General features: G+C 39.5%; 1 protein-coding gene across 3 annotated transcripts in view; it reads left to right on the plus strand.

The window, feature by feature from the left end:
• SIM1 (SIM bHLH transcription factor 1) overlaps positions 1-19,430 on the plus strand; it is a 70,195-nt gene extending 50,765 nt beyond the window's left edge. For all 3 annotated transcript variants that reach the window (XM_007169644.3, XM_057528282.1, XM_057528283.1), the window contains 2 exons: positions 12,059-12,461; positions 14,541-19,430. In XM_007169644.3, the coding sequence (XP_007169706.1) occupies positions 12,059-12,461; positions 14,541-15,271 (1,134 nt within the window). In that variant the 3' untranslated portion in view covers positions 15,272-19,430. The remainder of the gene's footprint in view (positions 1-12,058; positions 12,462-14,540) is intronic.
• Positions 19,431-19,733: the final 303 nt, after the last annotated feature.

Consider the following 19,733-nt stretch of genomic DNA (forward strand, 5'->3'; position numbering starts at 1 on the left):
TTTAAAATCTTCAGGGCAATGAAGATGCCTGCCAGCCTTTAGGACTTTACCTTCGGATTTATAAGAGGATGTGGATTGTGGATTTCATGGTTGGGAACAGCTCTCTCCATATGGAACCCTATAGGAGAGTCCTTATAGAGTTACACTGGAGGAAAACTGGCCTCTGGTTCCGAGTGCTGATTCCCTTCCAGCTGCATGTCACCCTGACAGCCAATGAGATGTCGACTATGCTTACTTTTCTGTGAGAAAAATGAGTGAACCAAATCCCAGGAACATTTTTGTAACTGTGGGGGGGGTGGATTAAGAGAAGCCCTAAGACATTTCAAACCACACTTGAGGCATATTAAAAAACTTCTCATGTTTCTACTTCATGAAATATATCAGGAACTTACAGGTATGAAAGATTTCTCACCAGAATATTCTTTGAGCTAAAAATAACTAAAATGTGGATTAAAGGTAAAAACAACATCACAATAAATCACAGATTATACTATAAGTGGAGCAAATCATAACAATAATGAGTGAAAATCTTGTGAACCATTCTTAAAAATTGATTTTGAGAAGATGACAATTTATACCATTTTCTAAAATGAGGGAAGAAATGGCCAAAATATTTAAAATTTTTAATAATTGAATTTTGAATCAGTATTTGCTTTCTAATTATTTATAGTGTAAATGGAAATATTTATTGCTCCGTTCCTCTAGTGAAGCCATCCTTGACTCTGGAATGTGACTCAAGATTGCTATTTTTTTCTTTTAAAATGCATTCTCTAATTTTTCTTGAAGGTTTCCTTCCTTACAATTTCTAGGTAGTAAAATTTTTCAAGTTAGAAATGGAATCTATTATCTGACTGCTGTTGAGTTACAGTATCACAGGCAAATGTTTTCAGTCAGCCTCCCAGATTAGCAAAATAATTTGCATAATTGTCATTTTAAAATGCATTTGATTTTGACATTAGTTTTTCTCTTACCCTTACGTTTACTGTTGAGAAGACCCCCGGCAATTTCCAATGTGTGTAAGCCAAAGCTGTTCTTTACAGTAAACACGACTCCTGTTCAAGGGAAGCATCCCCAGCAGTGGGGGTTATTTTAATGGACATGCTGTATTACTTTAATCTAACCCTTTTACCATCTGTTCTTCCCATAACAGTGAATGAAAAAAAAAAAAGGACATATTTTATGTTTCAGGGTTACATTAGTAAAAAGTAAGATAAAAGTGATTTAAAAGCATGCATATGTTCTTAGTACAATGCAGTCTGCATCTGTGATTTTTTTCTCATGGTTCAGATACAAATCAAGAGGGAAGCTGCTCATGCCTGATAGAGTGAAAGTTTTTCATGGAAAACAGGACTTTACCATAAGAGGGTCTCTCTCTATATTTTACAGCTAAAAATGATAAAAATAAAAAACTCAGTGAGCTGCCAGAATAAAAATAGATAACTGTAGCATCTATTGTTGGAACATCTGGCATTTTTCCTGAGTTGGCTTGCTGCTGCCACATCCAGATGAATGCAGAGCACCTGTCTGTAACATGCTCTTGAGGTAGGAATGAATCTCATGACTGTTTTCAAAAGGGGAATATCTGTGCTGTAATTGTGGTGGAAGAACGCTTCAGTGCTATGAGGACGTAACCGAGGCTGTGTGGTGTTGGTCTACTGGAGTGTAGAGGTTGGAGAGAACCCCCTTCATAAGAACATGCCTGGGGACCTGGGATCCATTCCTGCATAGAGGGTAGGACACTGCTGTCTTTGTTATCTAGGTACCTAAGTCTAGATGAGTCCAGGATTCTGGAAGGAGTAAGGGTTCTGGAATTGCATCTCTCCTCTTAAACTTCCTAATCATGTGAACTTGGGCAGTTCTGTTTTTTGGTGTGTTTTTTTTGAGCTTCATTTGCTGCATCAGTAAAGGGATTAATGACACTTTTAAAATGTTGTGAGCATTTAATGAGATAATGTCTGTGGGATCTCAGTATAGTGACCAGAGCACAGCAAGTATTTGATAAGGGTGGCTATTGTTATTGTCATGGGCATTAGTTAGCATAGGCAAATCATATGGTAAATTACCTCTTAGTCATAGTTCATTTTCCCTTCCCAAGCAGCTACAGTGTTAAAAGAGAGTAATAACTCCCTTCTTTGAACTCCTAAACGGTACTGTCTTTTCCTTTGTTCAGGCCCTTGCCATTTTTTAACTTGTATTAATGTTATGTTCTGTGGGTTATTTATACCCCTTCTAATATGAACACCTTGAAGGTGGGGCTGTATTTCTCACATCACTTGGCACACTGCCTCAATAAATACTAGAATGTATCATAGAATGAATTATTATAAATAGTTCCCATTGAATGCATATAAAACCCCAGCTGATGGCTCAGACCTTTAACCGGATGAGGTATCAGTCTCTTCTAGAAAGAATGATTCTTTCATGAGCCCTGAATCTCAGAGAGGAGCTGGGGGATGCGGCTGGCATCTGACATCCATTTCTGGCAGGCATCCAAGCTCTTTGCCGGTCAGCGTTAGCCCACCTTTGGTGGGTGGCATTTGGTTTCATAGTTATTAGAACCAGGGCATCCTTCATCTAACTCTTTTTTTTTTTTTTGGCTGTGCGTCATGTGGGATCTTAGTTCCCTGAGCAGGGATGGAACCCGCGCCCCCCGCAGTGGAAGTGCGGAGTCTTAACCACTGGACTGCCAGGGAAGTCCCCTGACTCATTTTTTTTTTTTTAATTTTTTTTAAACACCTTTATTGAAGTATAATTGCTTTACAATGGTGTGTTAGTTTCTGCTTTATAACAAAGTGAATCAGTTATACATATACAAATGTTCCCATATCTCTTCCCTCTTGCATCTCCCTCCCTCCCACCCTCCCCATCCCACCCCTCTAGGTGGCCCTGACTCATTTTTAAATTTACCAACATGAAAGCGTGTTTTGAAAATTCAATTTTAAATAAGAAATAGGGGTAAATTAAGGTGCAGAGTATTCATAATAGTAACAACTTTTCTAAGAAAGAGAAACAGAGGTTTCCACAAAATTAACCAAAAATTAGTTTCAGTGAACTTTCTTTGTTGATGTAACCTAATTAAAATAGGGAATCGAATCATTCAGTTTCTTAGCTTTAAACAGAGGAGGAAGTGTTGTTACCTTTTCAAAAGAAGAAGAGCAGATATTCTATAGCTCCTAAAATGTGATTTTGTTTTACCTGAAAGTAGTCTAGATATCAACAATTACTAGGAGAACCAACCACAGGTTCCAGCTAGCTAATCGATCATGAGTGTCACTCTCTCTCCACCCTTAAAACAGATCTGTGGGCTTTTAGTCAAAGTTTAAGTGATAAGAATCGTTGGTACCAAAGAGCAGTTCAACTTTGAAAATCAGAGCATTTGGAAGAAAAGGCCCTAATGTTTAAGTGATTGGCCAGTGGCCTGATTTCTTTTTGCAGCTGGGATGTTGATTTCTTTTTTAAAATTTTTATATTGAAGTATAGTTGATTCACAATATTGTGTTGGTTTCAGATGTACAGCAATTGTGATTCAGTTATATGTGTATATAATATATTTCAGATTATTTCCATTATACTTTATTATAAGATTTTGAATGTAGTTCCCTGTGCTATACAGTAAATCCTTGTTGCTTATCTATTTCATGTATAGTAGTTTGTATCTGTTAATCCCATACTCCTAATTTATCCCCCTCCCCCCCCCCCCCGCCTTTTCCCTTTGGTAACCATAAGTTTGTTTTTTATGTCTGTGAGTCTGTTTCTGTTTTGTATATAGATTCATTTGCATTATTTTTTAGATTCCACATATAGGTGATATCATATAATATTTGTCTTTGTCTGAGTTACTTCTCTTAGTATGATATTTTCTCGGTCCATCCATGTTGCTGTAAATGGCAATATTTCATTCTTTCTTATGACTGAGTAATATTCCATTGTAAATATACACCACGTCTTCTTAAACAGATCATCTGTTCATGGGCACTTGGGTTGTTTCCATGTCTTGGCCTATTGTAAATAATGCTGCCATGAACATTGGGGTGCAAGTATCTTTTCAAATTAGAGTTTCTGTTTTTCCCAGATGTATACTCAGGAGTGGCATTGCTGGATCATATGGTAGTTCTATTTTTCGTTTTTTAAGGGACCTCCATACTGTTTTCCATAGTAGCTGCACCAATTTACATTCCCACCAACAGTGTACAAGGGTTCCCTTTTCTTCAGAAGAGATGTGGATTTCTTTATCCTTTAACATATATGTTTTGTCTCTGGCATGCCTGTAGGATGGGACTGAAAATATGGCCTCTAGACCAGCGGCCCCCAACCTCTTTGGCACCAGGGACCGGTTTCGTGGAAGACAGTTTTTCTGCCGGACGAGGGTGCCTGGGGCGGGGGATGGTCCAGGCGGTAATGCGAGCGGTGGGGAGCAGAGGTGAAGCTTCACTCGCTCGCCCGCTGCTCACCTCCTGCTGTGCGGCCGGTTCCTAACAGGCCTTGGACTGGTACCGGTCCACGGCCTGGGGGTTGGGGAGCCCTGCTCTAGATAATACAGTCTAGGGAAAAAAATCATTTTTACAAGATGGTGATATAACTATTCCTGTCTACCAAAGTGAAAGTCGTTAATCAAGCACCTTTACATGATACACACATATCTGTAACATTTGCATTTTTAAGAGTACTTTTTTTTTTTAATTAATTAATTAATTTATTTATGGCCGTGTTGGGTCTTCGTTTCTGTGCGAGGGCTTTCTCTAGTTGTGGCAAGCAGAGGCCACTCTTCATCGCGGTGCGCGGGCCTCTCACTATCGCGGCCTCTCTTGTTGCGGAGCACAGGCTCCAGACGCGCAGGCTCAGTAGTTGTGGCTCACGGGCCCAGCTGCTCCGCGGAATGTGGGATCTTCCCAGACCAGGGCTCGAACCCGTGTCCCCTGCATTGGCAGGCAGATTCTCAACCACTGCGCCACCAGGGAAGCCCTAAGAGTACTTTGATACATATTATTTATTTGATCTTCCCTGTAATCATATAATGCAGGTAGTCTGTTCCTATTCTGCAGATGGAAAAATCAAAGCCCACAGGAGGTAATCTTTTGTACAAGTCATGTTGGATGATAATAGATCAGGGTCCTCCCATATTTGAGTTCAGTGCTGTTTCTACTGGAATCCCTAGTTGATAACTTAAAATTACATTTTTTATGCACAAAATATTAATCATCAGTAATGAAAACAAAGATATGTAATTAAATTATAGCTTTATCAGAGCATGTCTCTATTTCTTCAGAAAAAAATGTTTTTACAAAAATAGCCTTTTCCCTAATCATTCTATAAAAATAAGATATGTTTGCTATGTAGGATTTTTTATTTTAAAACACGTACTTTGAGGGAATTCCCTGGCATTCCAGTGGTTGGGACTTGGTGCTTTCACTGCCAGGGCCCGGGTTTCATCCCTGGTTGGGGAACTAAGATCCTGCAAGCCATGTGGCACGGCCAAAAAAAAAAAAAAAAAGATTTTATACATAAAGAAAAGTTTCAAGAACAATAAAGTATTTTTGCCTACTAAACCTAGGTTCATCAGGGCTTAACATTTTGCCATATTTGCTTTATCATATTCTCTGTGTCTTTTCCCATCTGCCCTCATTATTTATTTCTTCTGAACCGTCTTATAATAGGCTCCATATATGATGCCTCTTTAACAACACCTTACTACTTCAATGTATATTGCCCGGTGAAATGCTTTCTTAGAAGCGGGAAACTGCCGTTTTTGTTAGCTGTTGCCAAATTCCCCTCCACAGCGGCTGTATCAGTTTTCATTTCCACCACCGATGCATGGGAGGGAGTACCTCGTTCTCCACACTCTGCCAAACAACATGTTGTCGAGCTTTTGAACGTGTGCTAATCTGCTGGTTAAGAAATAGTATCTCAGTGTTTTAATTTGCATTTATCTTATTCAAAAGTTAAACATCTTTTCATATGTTTAAGGCTATTTTAAGATTTTTTTGTGAATAGTCTGTTTATGTCTTTTGACCATTTTTCCTTGTGCTTTCTTTTAGTTTCTTTTGTTATTTTTCTGGCTTTTGAATTGAGAATTGAATTTAGTTTTATTCTTTCATTTTTATTGATTTAGGTATCTAAAGCTATATATCCTATAAATCCAGATATATAGTATTTTCATTATCCTTTTCCTGGAAATTCTGTAGTTTATGGTTTATTTGCCTATTTTCCCCAGGAGTTAATAGTTTTGTTTTTTTCAGGTGGAAGGGTTTTTTGTTTTTTTTGTTCTTTTTAATTGTTCTTAATTTCTATTTGTTATTCATTGTGGTCAGAGAATGTTGTTTATAATATTTCTACTTGGTGAAATTTACTGAAATTTTCTTTGTAACCTAATATTTGATCAATTTTGATGATTAGTCATGTATGCTGAGGTTTATTCTTTATTATATGTAAAGTTTGATATATAGCCATAACATTTATGATATTGTTTTTTAAGTCTTCTGTAGCTTTTCTTTTTTTCTTTTTTTGTTTGTTTTTTAACCTACTTTATTTGTCTTATACTGAGAGTGGTGTCTTAGTCTCTTATTATTAGGATATTTCTCCTTGTATCTCCTATAGTTTCAGCTTTATGTAGGTGGTATCACCATGCTATTTGATGCATAGACAGAAAGACAGAAAAAAAGAAGAAAGTTTTTAAGCAAGAGAATGACATGATTAGATGAGAGTTTCAGAAAGATCTCTGAGGTGGTTAGGTTCTGGTAACCCCCAACACCAAGCCAGGTTGGAGGTTTGTGGGGCTTGTTTGTTTTTCCTCTGTCAGGAAGACATCAGCATCAGAAGGACAGAAAGCAGCTTGGTGGTTTCTACCTGCTAGAGAAAATGGGGAGTTATTGTTTAACGAGTAGAGTCAGTTTTGCAAGATAAAGAGTTTGGGGGCTTCCCTGGTGACGCAGTGGTTAAGAATCCTCCTGCCAATGCAGGGGACACGGGTTCGAGCCCTGGTCCGGGAAGATCCCACGTGCCGTGGAGCAACTAAGCCCATGCGCCACAACTACTGAGCCTGTGCTCTAGAGCCCACGAGCCACAACTATTGAGCCCGCGTGCCACAACTACTGAAGCCCGCACGCCTAAAGCCCATGCTCCGCAACAAGAGAATCCACCACAATGAAAAGTCCACGCACAGCAACCAAGAGTAGTCTCCACTCGCCACAACTAGAAAAAGCCCACAAACAGCCACAAAGACACAGTGCAGCCAAAAATAAACTAATTAAATAAATTAATTAAAAAAAAAAGATAAAGAGTTTTGGAGATGGGTGGTGGTGATGGTTGCATAGGAATGTGGATATACTTAATGCCACAAAAATGGGTAAGATTGAAAGTTTTATGTTATGTGTATTTTACCACAATTAAAAATAATTTTAAAAAGAAAGGGAACAGTCAAAGAGGACCTGGAAGTGGGAAAACATGTTGTTATAGACGTTCATGTATAGGTTTTTGGTTTTTTAAATTTTATTTATTTATTTATTTATTTATTTATTTATTTATTTATTTTTGGCTGTGTTGGGTCTTTGCTGCTGCACGTGGGTTTTCTCTAGTTGTGGCGAGTGGGGGCTACTCTTCATTGCCATGTGTGAGCTCCTCACTGCGGTGGCTTCTCTTGTTGCAGAGCACAGGCTCTAGGTGCGCAGGCTTCAGTAGGTGTGGCACGTGGGCTCAGTAGCTGTGGCGCACAGGCTTCGTTGCTCCACGGCATGTGGGATGTTCCCAGACCAGGGCTCGAACCCGTGTCCCCTGCATTGGCAGGCGGATTCTTAACCACTGCGCCACCAGGGAAGTCCCTATAGGTTTTTATATGAATATAATTTTCATTTCTCTGGAAAGAGTTTCCAGGATTGCATACAGTAGTTGCACATTTAGGTTTTTTAGAAAGTGCTAAGCTGTTTTCCAGAGGGGCTATGCCATTTTACGTTCCTACCAGCAACGCATGAGTGAGCCAGTTTTCCTTCATCATTGTCAGTACTTGGTATTGGCACTATTTTTTATTTTAGCCAGTTTAATAGGTATGTGGTGATATTTCATTGTGGTTTGAATTTTCCATTTCCCTAATTGCTAATGATGTTGAGCATCTTTTCATGTGGCTATTTGTCATCTCTTTACCTATTGGGTGAAATGTGTCTTCATGTCTTGTGCACATTTTAGTTTTTTATTGTTGAGTTTGGGGAGTTCTTTATACATTCTAGATGCTAGTCTTCTTTTATGGAAATGACACTTGTCTGAGGCTGCCACTTTGGATTTTGCTTGATTTTGAGTCCCTTTCCTGTGGCCAGTACTACGAGCCAGTAAATATTGACTTGTCTTCATATTTTGGCATTCACTTGTGCTTTTTCTTTCTGAGGATGACTGTCTTCATTTTGCCTATGTCCTAATCTCTCTCTCTCTTTTTCACATAGTCTCTTAAACATCTCGGTACCCTACCCTCTGTACCCACAGGCTCATAGCAGCTGCTGTTGGACTTTCTTTTTTTTTTTTTTTTTTTTTTTAACTTATAAATAATTTGAACTTTGGCATATTCCCTGCCTCCTAGTAATGCTGATAACATGAGTCACGTGTGATTTAATCAGTGCTCCGTGATGAACTTAGTGTTTCTTGGGGGAAGATGTGTGAAGAGATTCAGATTCAAATGGATGCCATTATCCTTCCTGCTCAGAAGCCTCTAGAATGGAATGATTTATTGACCAAAAGACCTCATAATCCCTATAAAACTTGTGTCATAATGGGATACTTGGGGGGAAATTGACATTATAGTAAAATTATAACTGACATCATAACCTTTCTCTTATAATCATGACAATAAAAATTCTTGGTCTTGGATTATAGTCCTAATGAATTATCTACTTGAAATAAGTGCAATATAGGGACAGGCATAGGGATCATATGTTTCAACACTAGAAAGGATAACAATTATTATATCATCTAGAATATCAGAGCTGAAAGAAAAGTTCAAGAAGGACTAATCTAACCCTCTATGTCATTCTACAGCTGAGGCTAAGAAAGGTAAAGCAATTTTCCTGAGGTTTCCCTGAGAGTTACTAGCAAGGATGGCCCTGGAAACAAGTCCTCTTGGCGCCCTGTCCCTCGTGCCTCTTCCATTAAATGGTCCCAACTCTGGTTCAGGCTTTGGTCGGTTAAGTATCATCATGACCATTTTCCTGTTGGGACAAAAGAAATTAAATTACTGGCCCACGACTGTACATGTCGTTAAGTAGCAAACGCAGGTGCAAGGGAGACCGGGCGGCTTCGCATGCAGCATTCATTCACACGCTGCATATATTGCCGGGCTGCCTTCCTCCCTTTCTGCCCTCTCTCATTTCTCAAATACTTAATGAACACCTGAACTATTTCAGATCAAATTATGGGGTGGTAGTGTTAACAGAGTGTGGTCTGTTTTAAAGGGTGGACGTGGCTCATAGGTTTGTTTTTTGTTTTTTTGTTTTGGCTGTCCCGTGTGGCATGTAGGATCTTAGTTCCCCGACCAAGGATCAAACCCATGCCCCCTGCAATGGAAACACAGAGTCTTAACCACTGGACCACCAGGGAAGTCCGCAGCTCACAGTTTTGATGGTGCACACAGGTTCAAGTTTACAGGCCTTCTCTTAAAAAACAAAGGTTTACGGCTAGGCTTTTCCTCCGTACCTCTAAAGCAGTGGGAGGGCTTGGTCTAACTGAACCACCCAACTTCTGCCTGCTTGAAGGGCAATGCCCTTGCTGCTGTGGTTTCCTGATTATCGACAAGAGGCTTATCTGTCAAATTCTTCTTTGGGTGCTCTTGAAATGTGTACCTCAGGTACGCCAGGGTTGCCTCATGTTGAATTTTCTTTGTCAGCGAAGGACAGAATGTTCTTCTCTGCTGCGCCAATAGCACTTTCCCATGTACACTCAGGGAAGGCTTTTCCCCCTCTCAACAGGGCTCAAAAGTCTTGACTGGAGTACTTCAGAAATAGGTCCGGCTTATACTTTTATAAAAACAAGCAGGGTCTGGGCAATTCCTAGCGTGGAATAGCACTGATGATCTGAATTTTTCCTAGGCAAGCACATGGATGGTGCTACCAAAAGGGCAAATGGATAGCACTTTGGTCCCCACTCAATAAGGAGAGAGGGTGGCAACCCCCGCTTGGTGAAAGTGAAGGTGGCATCTTATGAAAAGAGAGGCTGGTGTTCACGGAGAGAAAAGGCAGATGGCAGGTGGAGGCGTGAGGTGGAGAAATGGAGCTTGGGGTGCCTCGATGTGTCCATCCTACAGGCCTGTGGGAAAGAAGTTATATTTTCTGGGTTTTTTTCTTGATGCAATATGCTGATAGTCCATACGTACATTTGGAAAATAATTAAAGCAATATTAGAAATGGTCGTGGAAAAGTCTTGAACCTGGAATTGGCTGGAACTCTGTCCTGAGCATGCTGTATTTATCAGTGTACTTTGGAGTTGCCCCAGAGGAGCCTTGTACCTCATCTCCCTGGCTGCAAGGGACCCTCAGAGGAGCTGCCTGTTTGCATTGAGTTGGGCAGAGCTGGGGATTCTTCCTCCTGTTCAGGGTGGGGCTAGTAGGAAGGGGAGAGTTTGCCTTGTCCTGTGAAGGTCTCATCATGGGTCAGATTTGCTCAACTAGTGTGTGACAGGTGAAGAACAATGGAGCCTGGGAATTTCTCCTCTCCCTCCTCCCTTTCTCACCACCACATGTGCCTGTCCCTCTTTCTTCTTGGGGGTAAGAAAGAGAATGTAGAATGGACTTGGATTTATATTTTGGTTCCTGAGACTGTAAAGCAGTTCCTGCCACTTTTCTGGAAATCTCTCTAATGTTGACACTTTTTTTTCTCCTCTCTTCCTTACCAGTATTTTCTCTCAAGTGTAAAACCGTGGTTTACAGTGCAGGCTTTGAGACCAGATAGACTGTGGGATGGCTGTGGCATCTTATTAAAACTCAGTGATGCAGTGTCCTCATCTATAAAATGGAGCTGTGTTACTGTCCAGATGGTTATAAGGATTCATTGATATAATATACAGTGAGTAGTTAGCATATTGCTGGGCACACAGTAAGTTCCCAATAAATGACATCTATTATTATAATAGCAGGTAAACTCTCTATGGTACCTAGAATTGTGTTTGGCATTGGGTAACCAAAAACTGGTAGAAATGATTATATTACTGATTTTAGTGGCTCTTGAGGAACTTCAAACTGAGCGTACCTCCTAGGGAGGACCTCAGAGCCTTTTATGTTTTCTTTCAAGCACCTGACCAAATACTCTGGCAACAGGTGAGCAGCGTGATTCCAACAACAGCCTGCAGCTGTGTTGTCCTGACAAACCTGTGCATATTTGAAGTTTCACTTTAGAAAGCAAGAAACACATCCTAGTGAACAGGCCTAGCTTATATGGGGCAAGACTTTTCCAAAGTCACATTGAGACTGAATTAAGTTAAGCATTTATTCACTACCTTGCCATGTATCCAGCATGGCCCTCAGAGAGCTAACGGTCCAGTGTGAAGCCTTAAATCTTATTTTTGTATTGCTTTTTAAGTAAGAAAAAATGTGAAAAGTCAATAGGAATAAAATATGGTGCTCTCTTGGACTCTCCCTTTGGCAGTACCATTTGTGTAGTGATGGAGAACTTGGGTTTGAATCGTTGCTCTGCCACCTGCTCACCCTGTGGTCTTGGGCAAATCATCTCTGCTCTTAGGGCCTTAGCTTGCCTATCCATATAATGGGTTACTAATATCTCCACTTAAACCCTTGTAAAAATTATGCGGAGTAATTCACAGGAAGTACCTCCAACAGTGCCTGGCATTTAGTTCAGTGCATGTTTGTTATTATTAGTTTTATCTCCTCCTTCCAGCAGCCACAAGGATTGTCTTTTGCAGTACCATGACTGACTAGGTGATCCAAGTCAGGGGTGTCCAGCGTGGTGCTAGGGTCTTATTTTGGTGCCTTAAGCCCAATATGACCTTAAGGGTGCTTTCAGACCTTGGGGCCTTTTTTTCTTTCTTTCTTTCTTTCTTTTGAAATGTACTTTTCTCACCCTCTCGGTTTCAGTACTCGGGATTTCCCGCGGAAAGATCTGAATCTGATCACGACAGCCAGTGGGGCGGCAGTCCGCTGACAGACGCGGCCTCCCCGCAGCTGCTGGACCCCGCGGACCGGCCGGGCTCTCAGCACGACGCGTCGTGCGCCTACAGGCAGTTCTCGGAACGCGGCTCTCTCTGCTACGGCTTCGCGCTCGACCCCTCCAGGCTGGTGGAGGAGAGGCATTTCCACACCCAGGCCTGCGAGGGCGGCCGCTGTGAGGCAGGCAGGTACTTCCTGGGAGCGCCGCCGGCGGGGAAGGAGCCCTGGTGGGGCTCTCGCGCAGCCTTGCCCCTGACCAAGGCCTCCCCGGAAAGCAGAGAAGCCTATGAGAGCAGCATGCCTCACATCGCCTCGGTCCACAGGATCCACGGTAAGGGCGGCTCCAGCGACCCCAGCGTTGCGCCCCTGGGCAGGTTTATCACAGTCTAGCTTTGACCCAGGAGTGATCCCCACCCAATGGTTTTCTTCTTGAATTTACAAATCAGAAACTCTAACCAATGGGATTTTAAGAACCAAATCCACTCTTTGGAAGTGTATTAATGTTGCTAAATACATTTGTTTTGGACAGGCGAGTAAACATGATTCCCATTTTAACATCAAGAAAAAAAAAAGTAAAGAAATTAAAGTGAATTGTTAAGTCTATTGAACTTGTAGTATGTATGCATTTAAATTTCTTGTGTATTATTTTCTTCTGCATTCTCACCCTTCAAATGTGGACCGGAGTAGTTTGGGGCTCATCTAGCAGGGTTTCTCAATGAGGGCACTATTGGCGTGTTGGGGAGGCCTGCCTTTGTTTCATGGCCGATCACTCATGTCACAGGTGTTTTAACCTCCCTGGTCCTCTGGGCATTAAATGCCAGTAACTGTCCCCTTCTCCCATCATATGGCAACCCACAGTATCCTCTGTGAGTTGAGGATGGAGTGAGGTGTGGGACCCATGGGGATTTTCACCTTAGGATTATTACACGGCTCTACAAACACACAGAAATGGGCGCTGCAGTTAAAGCCTCTAGTGTTATTAATGCTCTTCTTTGTCCATTTCAATGTAAACTGGTCAAGGAGAGCTCATTCTGTCCATTCCAAGCTTAGGTCCAGGCAGGTCTTGGAAACCCTTCCCATTTTCTTAAAAGTCAGTGACACTAAGATTGATCCAATGGCTGTGCTATTACTCTTCTTGCTGTGTCTCTAGGATAAGAAATGTGCTAGACGCTGTTGTTCTCACACATAGAAGTCTCCTGCACATACCACCTAGGCACTTACTGTTTTCTGTGAATGGTTTTGCTTTGTTTCCATTTTTGCTTTCTATTTTTCTGCCTTTATTTTGAATTTCTCTAGTTTGGTAGCCTGGGAATGAAAACCCAGGGCAAAGGGCAATTGCTTACCCAAGAATGGAGTGAAGTGAAAATCCTGCCTTAACCCACATGGTCAGGAGGAAGATATTAGAAATAAAGTGAGAAGAAAAGGGAAAAGGAAAGCAATGACTAGTGTGATCCCGGGCTTCTCTGTTGCATTAAGCAGTTTACAGCTTTCATATGTCCCTTTCTGTTTCTCTTCTCTCTTTTTATATTGACTTCAGACTGTTTTGAGAATAACGTAATTTATGGAATAATATTTTAGATGCACTTTGCCTCCATATTAGATCTCTCTCCTTGGTTCAGAACAAGTTGTTATTAACATTTAAAATATTTATTCTTATTTCAGAAGCAATATCAGGGTTACTGTACGATTATGTGTGAAACAGATTTTTTTAACCACTGGATTTGAGAAGGCAATATTTATATTTTTAATTGGAACTATATATAAATATATATATATATCTCCATGCACACATATACACACACACATATATATATGAACATGTATACATATTTTAAACCTTCAAATAGTTTAATAACTTCAAATAGTTTAATAACTAATGTTAGAGCTTTATTGTAACTCTACTTAAGAAACATGTAGCAATTTTAACATTTTAGGTGATTTAGTTGGAATTGAGAAACTAGTCCAGCCTATATCATCATCTTCCTCAAACCCAATGGAAAGCATTATCTAAGCATCACTTCAACATAACACTTCTCTAGACAATAACATAAACCAAATCCTATGTATTTTTCTTTTATTATTTACAGTCAGACACGTCCAGGGATGTGCATCCGTGGACAAGTATAAACATACTTTACTGTCTTGCTAATTGGCATTCACGACCCACGAACAAGGTTTACCTTCTAGAAAACTTGTTATAAACTTCATCTGCACTTAAAAGCCACTGAGAACTATGAATTCCAGGACAATATGTTGACACTCTGTCATGTGAGCCTGTGTCTGTTTCAAATATCGGTGCATATATTAAAATTGAAAAATATAAGGTTCTTTTAATAGGAAAAAGAAATACACTTACAATACTGGGGGTGATTTTTGAGACCACTTACTTTTTACTTTTTCTAATTTCTAGGGCGAGGTCATTGGGATGAAGATAGTGTGGTCAGTTCTCCAGACCCTGGGTCTGCCAGCGAATCAGGTGACCGATATCGCACTGAGCAGTATCAAAGTAGCCCACATGAACCCAGCAAAATCGAAACTCTGATCAGAGCCACCCAGCAAATGATTAAAGAAGAAGAGAACAGGTTGCAGCTGAGGAAAGCCCCCCCAGACCAACTGGCTTCCATTAATGGAGCTGGGAAAAAACACTCCCTCTGTTTTGCAAACTACCAGCAGCCCCCAACGACAGGCGAAGTCTGCCACAGCTCTGCTCTTGCCAACACTTCACCATGTGACCACATCCAGCAGAGAGAGGGAAAGATGCTGAGCCCCCGCGAAAATGACTACGACAACAGTCCCACAGCACTGTCGCGGATAAGTAGTCCTAATTCGGATCGCATTTCCAAATCCAGTTTGATCCTAGCTAAAGACTACCTACATTCGGATATGTCTCCTCATCAGACGGTAGGCGACCATCCTGCCATCTCTCCAAACTGCTTTGGCTCTCACCGGCAGTATTTTGATAAGCATGCTTACACATTAACTGGATACGCCCTGGAGCACTTATATGATAGCGAAACCATTAGAAACTATTCCTTGGGCTGTAATGGCTCACACTTTGATGTAACTTCCCATCTAAGGATGCAGCCGGATCCAGCACAAGGACACAAGGGAACATCTGTTATAATAACCAATGGAAGCTGATGTTTTTTCTAAAATATTTTGTTCTTTAAGGATCTCTGAAACATATTTATCATTTAATGCCCCATTACCAACATTTACAATGCCACAGATTGTTAGAGTGGATAATTTAAGTTACTGGGTATTTGACATGTGTTCTTGTGAAATCAAAGATAACAGCACTGGCATTCAGGGTTATACACAGATAATGGAGCTAAGGTGAATACACAAATTGCCCCTCTATTTATATGGGAACCAGAATAGATAATTTTTGAATTGAAAACTACTTGTGTAGATTACGTGAGCATATATATCACATGAAAGGACCGATGGATGACAACAATCATTATGATGATACAGTGAACTTCATACAGACCACTATCCACAAACTGCTATATATACTTTACATATGGAAATATAGACTATACACCATAAATATACCCCAAATGGGTAAGTTTCCTTAACCCTAGCACATTAAGCATCTTAAAGAAATTTCCATTCCCAAAATAACTAAGAAAGAGATATATCTTGTAAACTGGTTTCTTCTTTGTGGTTTCAACCATCCAGCTCATTTGGTTCAGGCATAAATTAGGGAAATGGTTCTGGATATGATACAAGAATGAGTTTTCACCTGGCATCCATTATAAGCAATCAGGAAGTGGTGATTTTTCACCTTACTTTTGAGTTAGACAAAGAACAGGATCACACTGACATAGCAATAAGGGTTTTTCTAAGTAAAAACACTGGGATATTGGGACACACATCAAAAGCCTGGTGTGCCCAACTGGAAATAGATTAGTAGAGATGGAAAGGCCAGAGGCAGAGAAAAATGAAATGATATCTCAAAACAAATAATTTCAGGGTCAGCATATGTAATCAACATACTTGGGGCTTGTAAAACTAATCAAATAAAAATTCAAACTAATTCACCAGGAAAAAAAGGCTGATAAGTGCAAAAAAAACAACCACAAAAAAAAAAACTAAGGGAAACCAGTGAAGTGCTACATGACAGCAGTGTAAGTGCTTGAACACATTTCAAAGCACAGATGTGCAAATGTGACATGTGGAAAGCCTCAGGAGAGAGTCTAAGATAAAAGCCTAGGCTGACAGACAAGTGGTTAGAAGGGTACAAGTAGTACTCTGACTGAGGAATAGGCAAAGCATTCATTTTTCCATATCGTTTGTAAACAGCAAAAACAAATTTGGTCTTAAGTTCATGTGATACAGTAGAAAGACCAGCAGACTAGATGCCGAGATCTCTGAGTTCCAGTCTGACCCTGCCTGTAACTTATTTTGGGAGCACAGATGTATCACTGACCACACCTGGGCCCCAATTTCTTTATCCGTATGGCAGCTCTAAAGTTCCAAGGTTCTGTGGTTCGTTCATGCAGCAGTACTGAACTTGTTAACCAGTTATCTCTCTGCTGTGAGTTGTCAAGGCTCATCATTCTGGCTTACCTGCACTCATACAGAGGTCTAGATGCTTTGAAACTTAAGCAGGTGCATGGGCTCTTTTAGGCATATTATAGTTACAATCAACTTTCTAGTTCAGCCGAGATATAGATGGTAGAAACTGATGAGGGAGAAGAAAAATATGTAATATTTATTTAATGCATCATTCTCCAGTAATCAAAGCAAAGTGACATAAGTGATTAAAGAAATTTTATAGAAAATATTTCCTAGGAGTCCCATGCCTGAAACTCTTGCCATATGGAAGGGGGGAGGGAGGTATTAGAACTTACATTTTGAAGACAGAACATGACATTGAACACTCAGGGATTGGTTCTATATTTTCATCATTTAACACAGTTATTTGGCAGTCCAGAGGCAGGTGACAATCTGAATGATGGTAATCTGAGAGATGAATACTGGGTTGTTTGTATGTGAGAAAGGAGGCTACATAAAATTAAGTAAATAGCTCTTGGGTATGACAGCAGCATTTGTGCTGTCAATGAAAAAGGTGCACGTGAGTGAGAAAGTTAGTGGTTATCATATATACTTTCAAAAATGTTAAAAGAACAATAAAAACTAAAATTTGAACTATACAAGCACAAGTATTTATGGAAAACCCTGGAACACTTAAAATGGATTTTTGATCAATTTGCAACATGAAGTAAGGTTTTAGGAATGCTAAAGTTTTTGCGGAATTCTGTAGATGGACAAATGGTTCAAAGGCACAGATATCTCAAGAATATGGTGCATTTTGGAAAGGAAATCTACACAGATGGGTTTTACTAATGGATACACATTCTACCAAAAATGTCAAGGACAGATGGTACAAAAGAAATGGAATCTTAAGAATCAAGAAAATGAATTGATATGAAAGAAAACACTGTCAAAGTAATTTCAGTGGGATTTTTCTATGGAAGATAGTTAACTGATGAAAGAAATAAATTATGAACTCTACAATTAGGGAGTAGTCAGAAGGAATAATGCTCTTTAAAATGGTATGACCACTATTTTTAAGTGAAGACAGAATTAACTGAATTAATTGATTCATCTTGATTAAATTTTTGGTAGATTGATCCAGTTTCAAACACAACCTATTTAATTTATGTGTCAATAATTTTATGGTAGCAGCTTTATTACATTACATATAATGCCTATATATGTATATGTATGTTCCCATTTAAAATTAAACTTCAATTGGCTTTAGTTTTAATACTTGATTTCCATAACTTTGCTAAATGCTGAGAATTGACTGAAATAGAGAAGTATGATTTTTATATCACTTTGGGGATTCATAAAAATGTGTTATATCCAATTATTAGAACAATGTGTAAGCATTCATTAGATGATGCAAACCTCATGCTTTCTAGTAATAGTAGGAGTATCTTTGTTTCCCATTTTACCTGTCTGCCCTACCTAATTTAAAAATTTGGATGACCAAAGAAATAAATGAATATTTCCCCATATTCCTTGGGAAAATTTAGTTAAAACTATTATTGAGAATATACAGATTTGATGTATTATTTTTGGATGCATAATATTAATGTCACAATCACTACAGGTCGGACATTTAGGTGTGTCACACAGGTTTTTTGACATACTGTGCTGAATATAATGGGCTAGCTTTTTCTAAACTGTAATTGCCTGATTTAGGATAATACAACGCAGGGCTGGTGTGACATTCAGTATGAGACAGGATGCAATAAATGATTTGCCTTCAGTATTATACAGAAAACTCATTTATTCTTTTTTGATTATATTTTATAGGACTAGAATATTTCCATGGGGTGCTATTCTTAATTCTCTCTACACCCTGCTGCCACATGCTGCTTCTGGGCAGAGGACCCCACTTAAACTAGGCTTTAATGGGCTCTTCTATAAAAAAAGGATAACATGCTTCATTTTCTTGTCTTTTGAATGGGGGATGAGGATCAATTCAATAAAAGATCATTTGGAAAATATGCATAGACATTTTAAAATGAAACAAAAAGATTTTTTCCCCAAGACCTAGACCAAATAAGTTTGATAGAAGACACTACAGCTAAAGAGACCTTCTGAATACAGATATATTTTATAGCTCTCTTGCTTTCTTTTAAGAGCTGGTTGTTACTAAACTATTCAGTGCAATTCTAATTAGTACTAGTAGTATTTGGAAATGACAGAGTCAATGCTGATTGGAAAACTGAGGATTTGGCCATTTTGGGGTCACTTACCTTGCCCAGCAGAATAGCTTAAGCTTCAATGTACTCTGATTTAAAAAGTTTGAGTGCCCAGATTTGGTTCCTTCATTCACTCAAATTACAGGACAGAAGGACACATCTTGTTTTCTGAATGACTTAATAATGAATGTGAATCCTCTGGTTCTCCAAATAAGTGATTCAACTTTCATGTCAGTGTCAGCTTTTGTGAATAGGAATTTGACTATAAGACAGCAAAATCAATTGGTTAGTCCTTCCTGGGAAATGCATTGCGGATAAAACATTCATTTTCATTCTAAACCTCAGATGAATGACAGGACAGCTATGGACACATGCCTAGAAAATATTCTTGGGAGAAATTTCTGTGTGGGGCTCATTTCTTGTGCACAAGAGTTGTACGGGTAATGCTGAACTCAAAAAGTGAGATTGTGCTCATATCCAAATAGGGTTTGCTCAGAGTTCCTTTTCTAGGACGGTATGCAGAAAGGCTGTGTGTATGTCTAGTACACACACACACACACACACACACATGCACACACACACAAGCAATTGTAAAACAAGTAACAAAGTTCTATTCTGCTGTGCTCCTTAAAAACTGATGGTTCACATAAGAAATCCTAATTGATAATTTAAACCAAACATTTATCATTTTATTTATTACAGTTTTGCTGCATGGGAATTTGCTTTCATAAGCCTGTATAGTTTGTCCTAATTTGCTGATCAGGAGCACATTTAATCACAGTTGCATTTGCACCCAACAACCCTGGTGTGTTTACATTTCAAAAGAAATGAAATTGGCATGGAAAAAATTTTAGAAGTACTGTAACTTTTCTCCAATA

Source organism: Balaenoptera acutorostrata, chromosome 14, assembly GCF_949987535.1.
Source record: "Balaenoptera acutorostrata chromosome 14, mBalAcu1.1, whole genome shotgun sequence".
NCBI lineage: Eukaryota > Metazoa > Chordata > Mammalia > Artiodactyla > Balaenopteridae > Balaenoptera > Balaenoptera acutorostrata.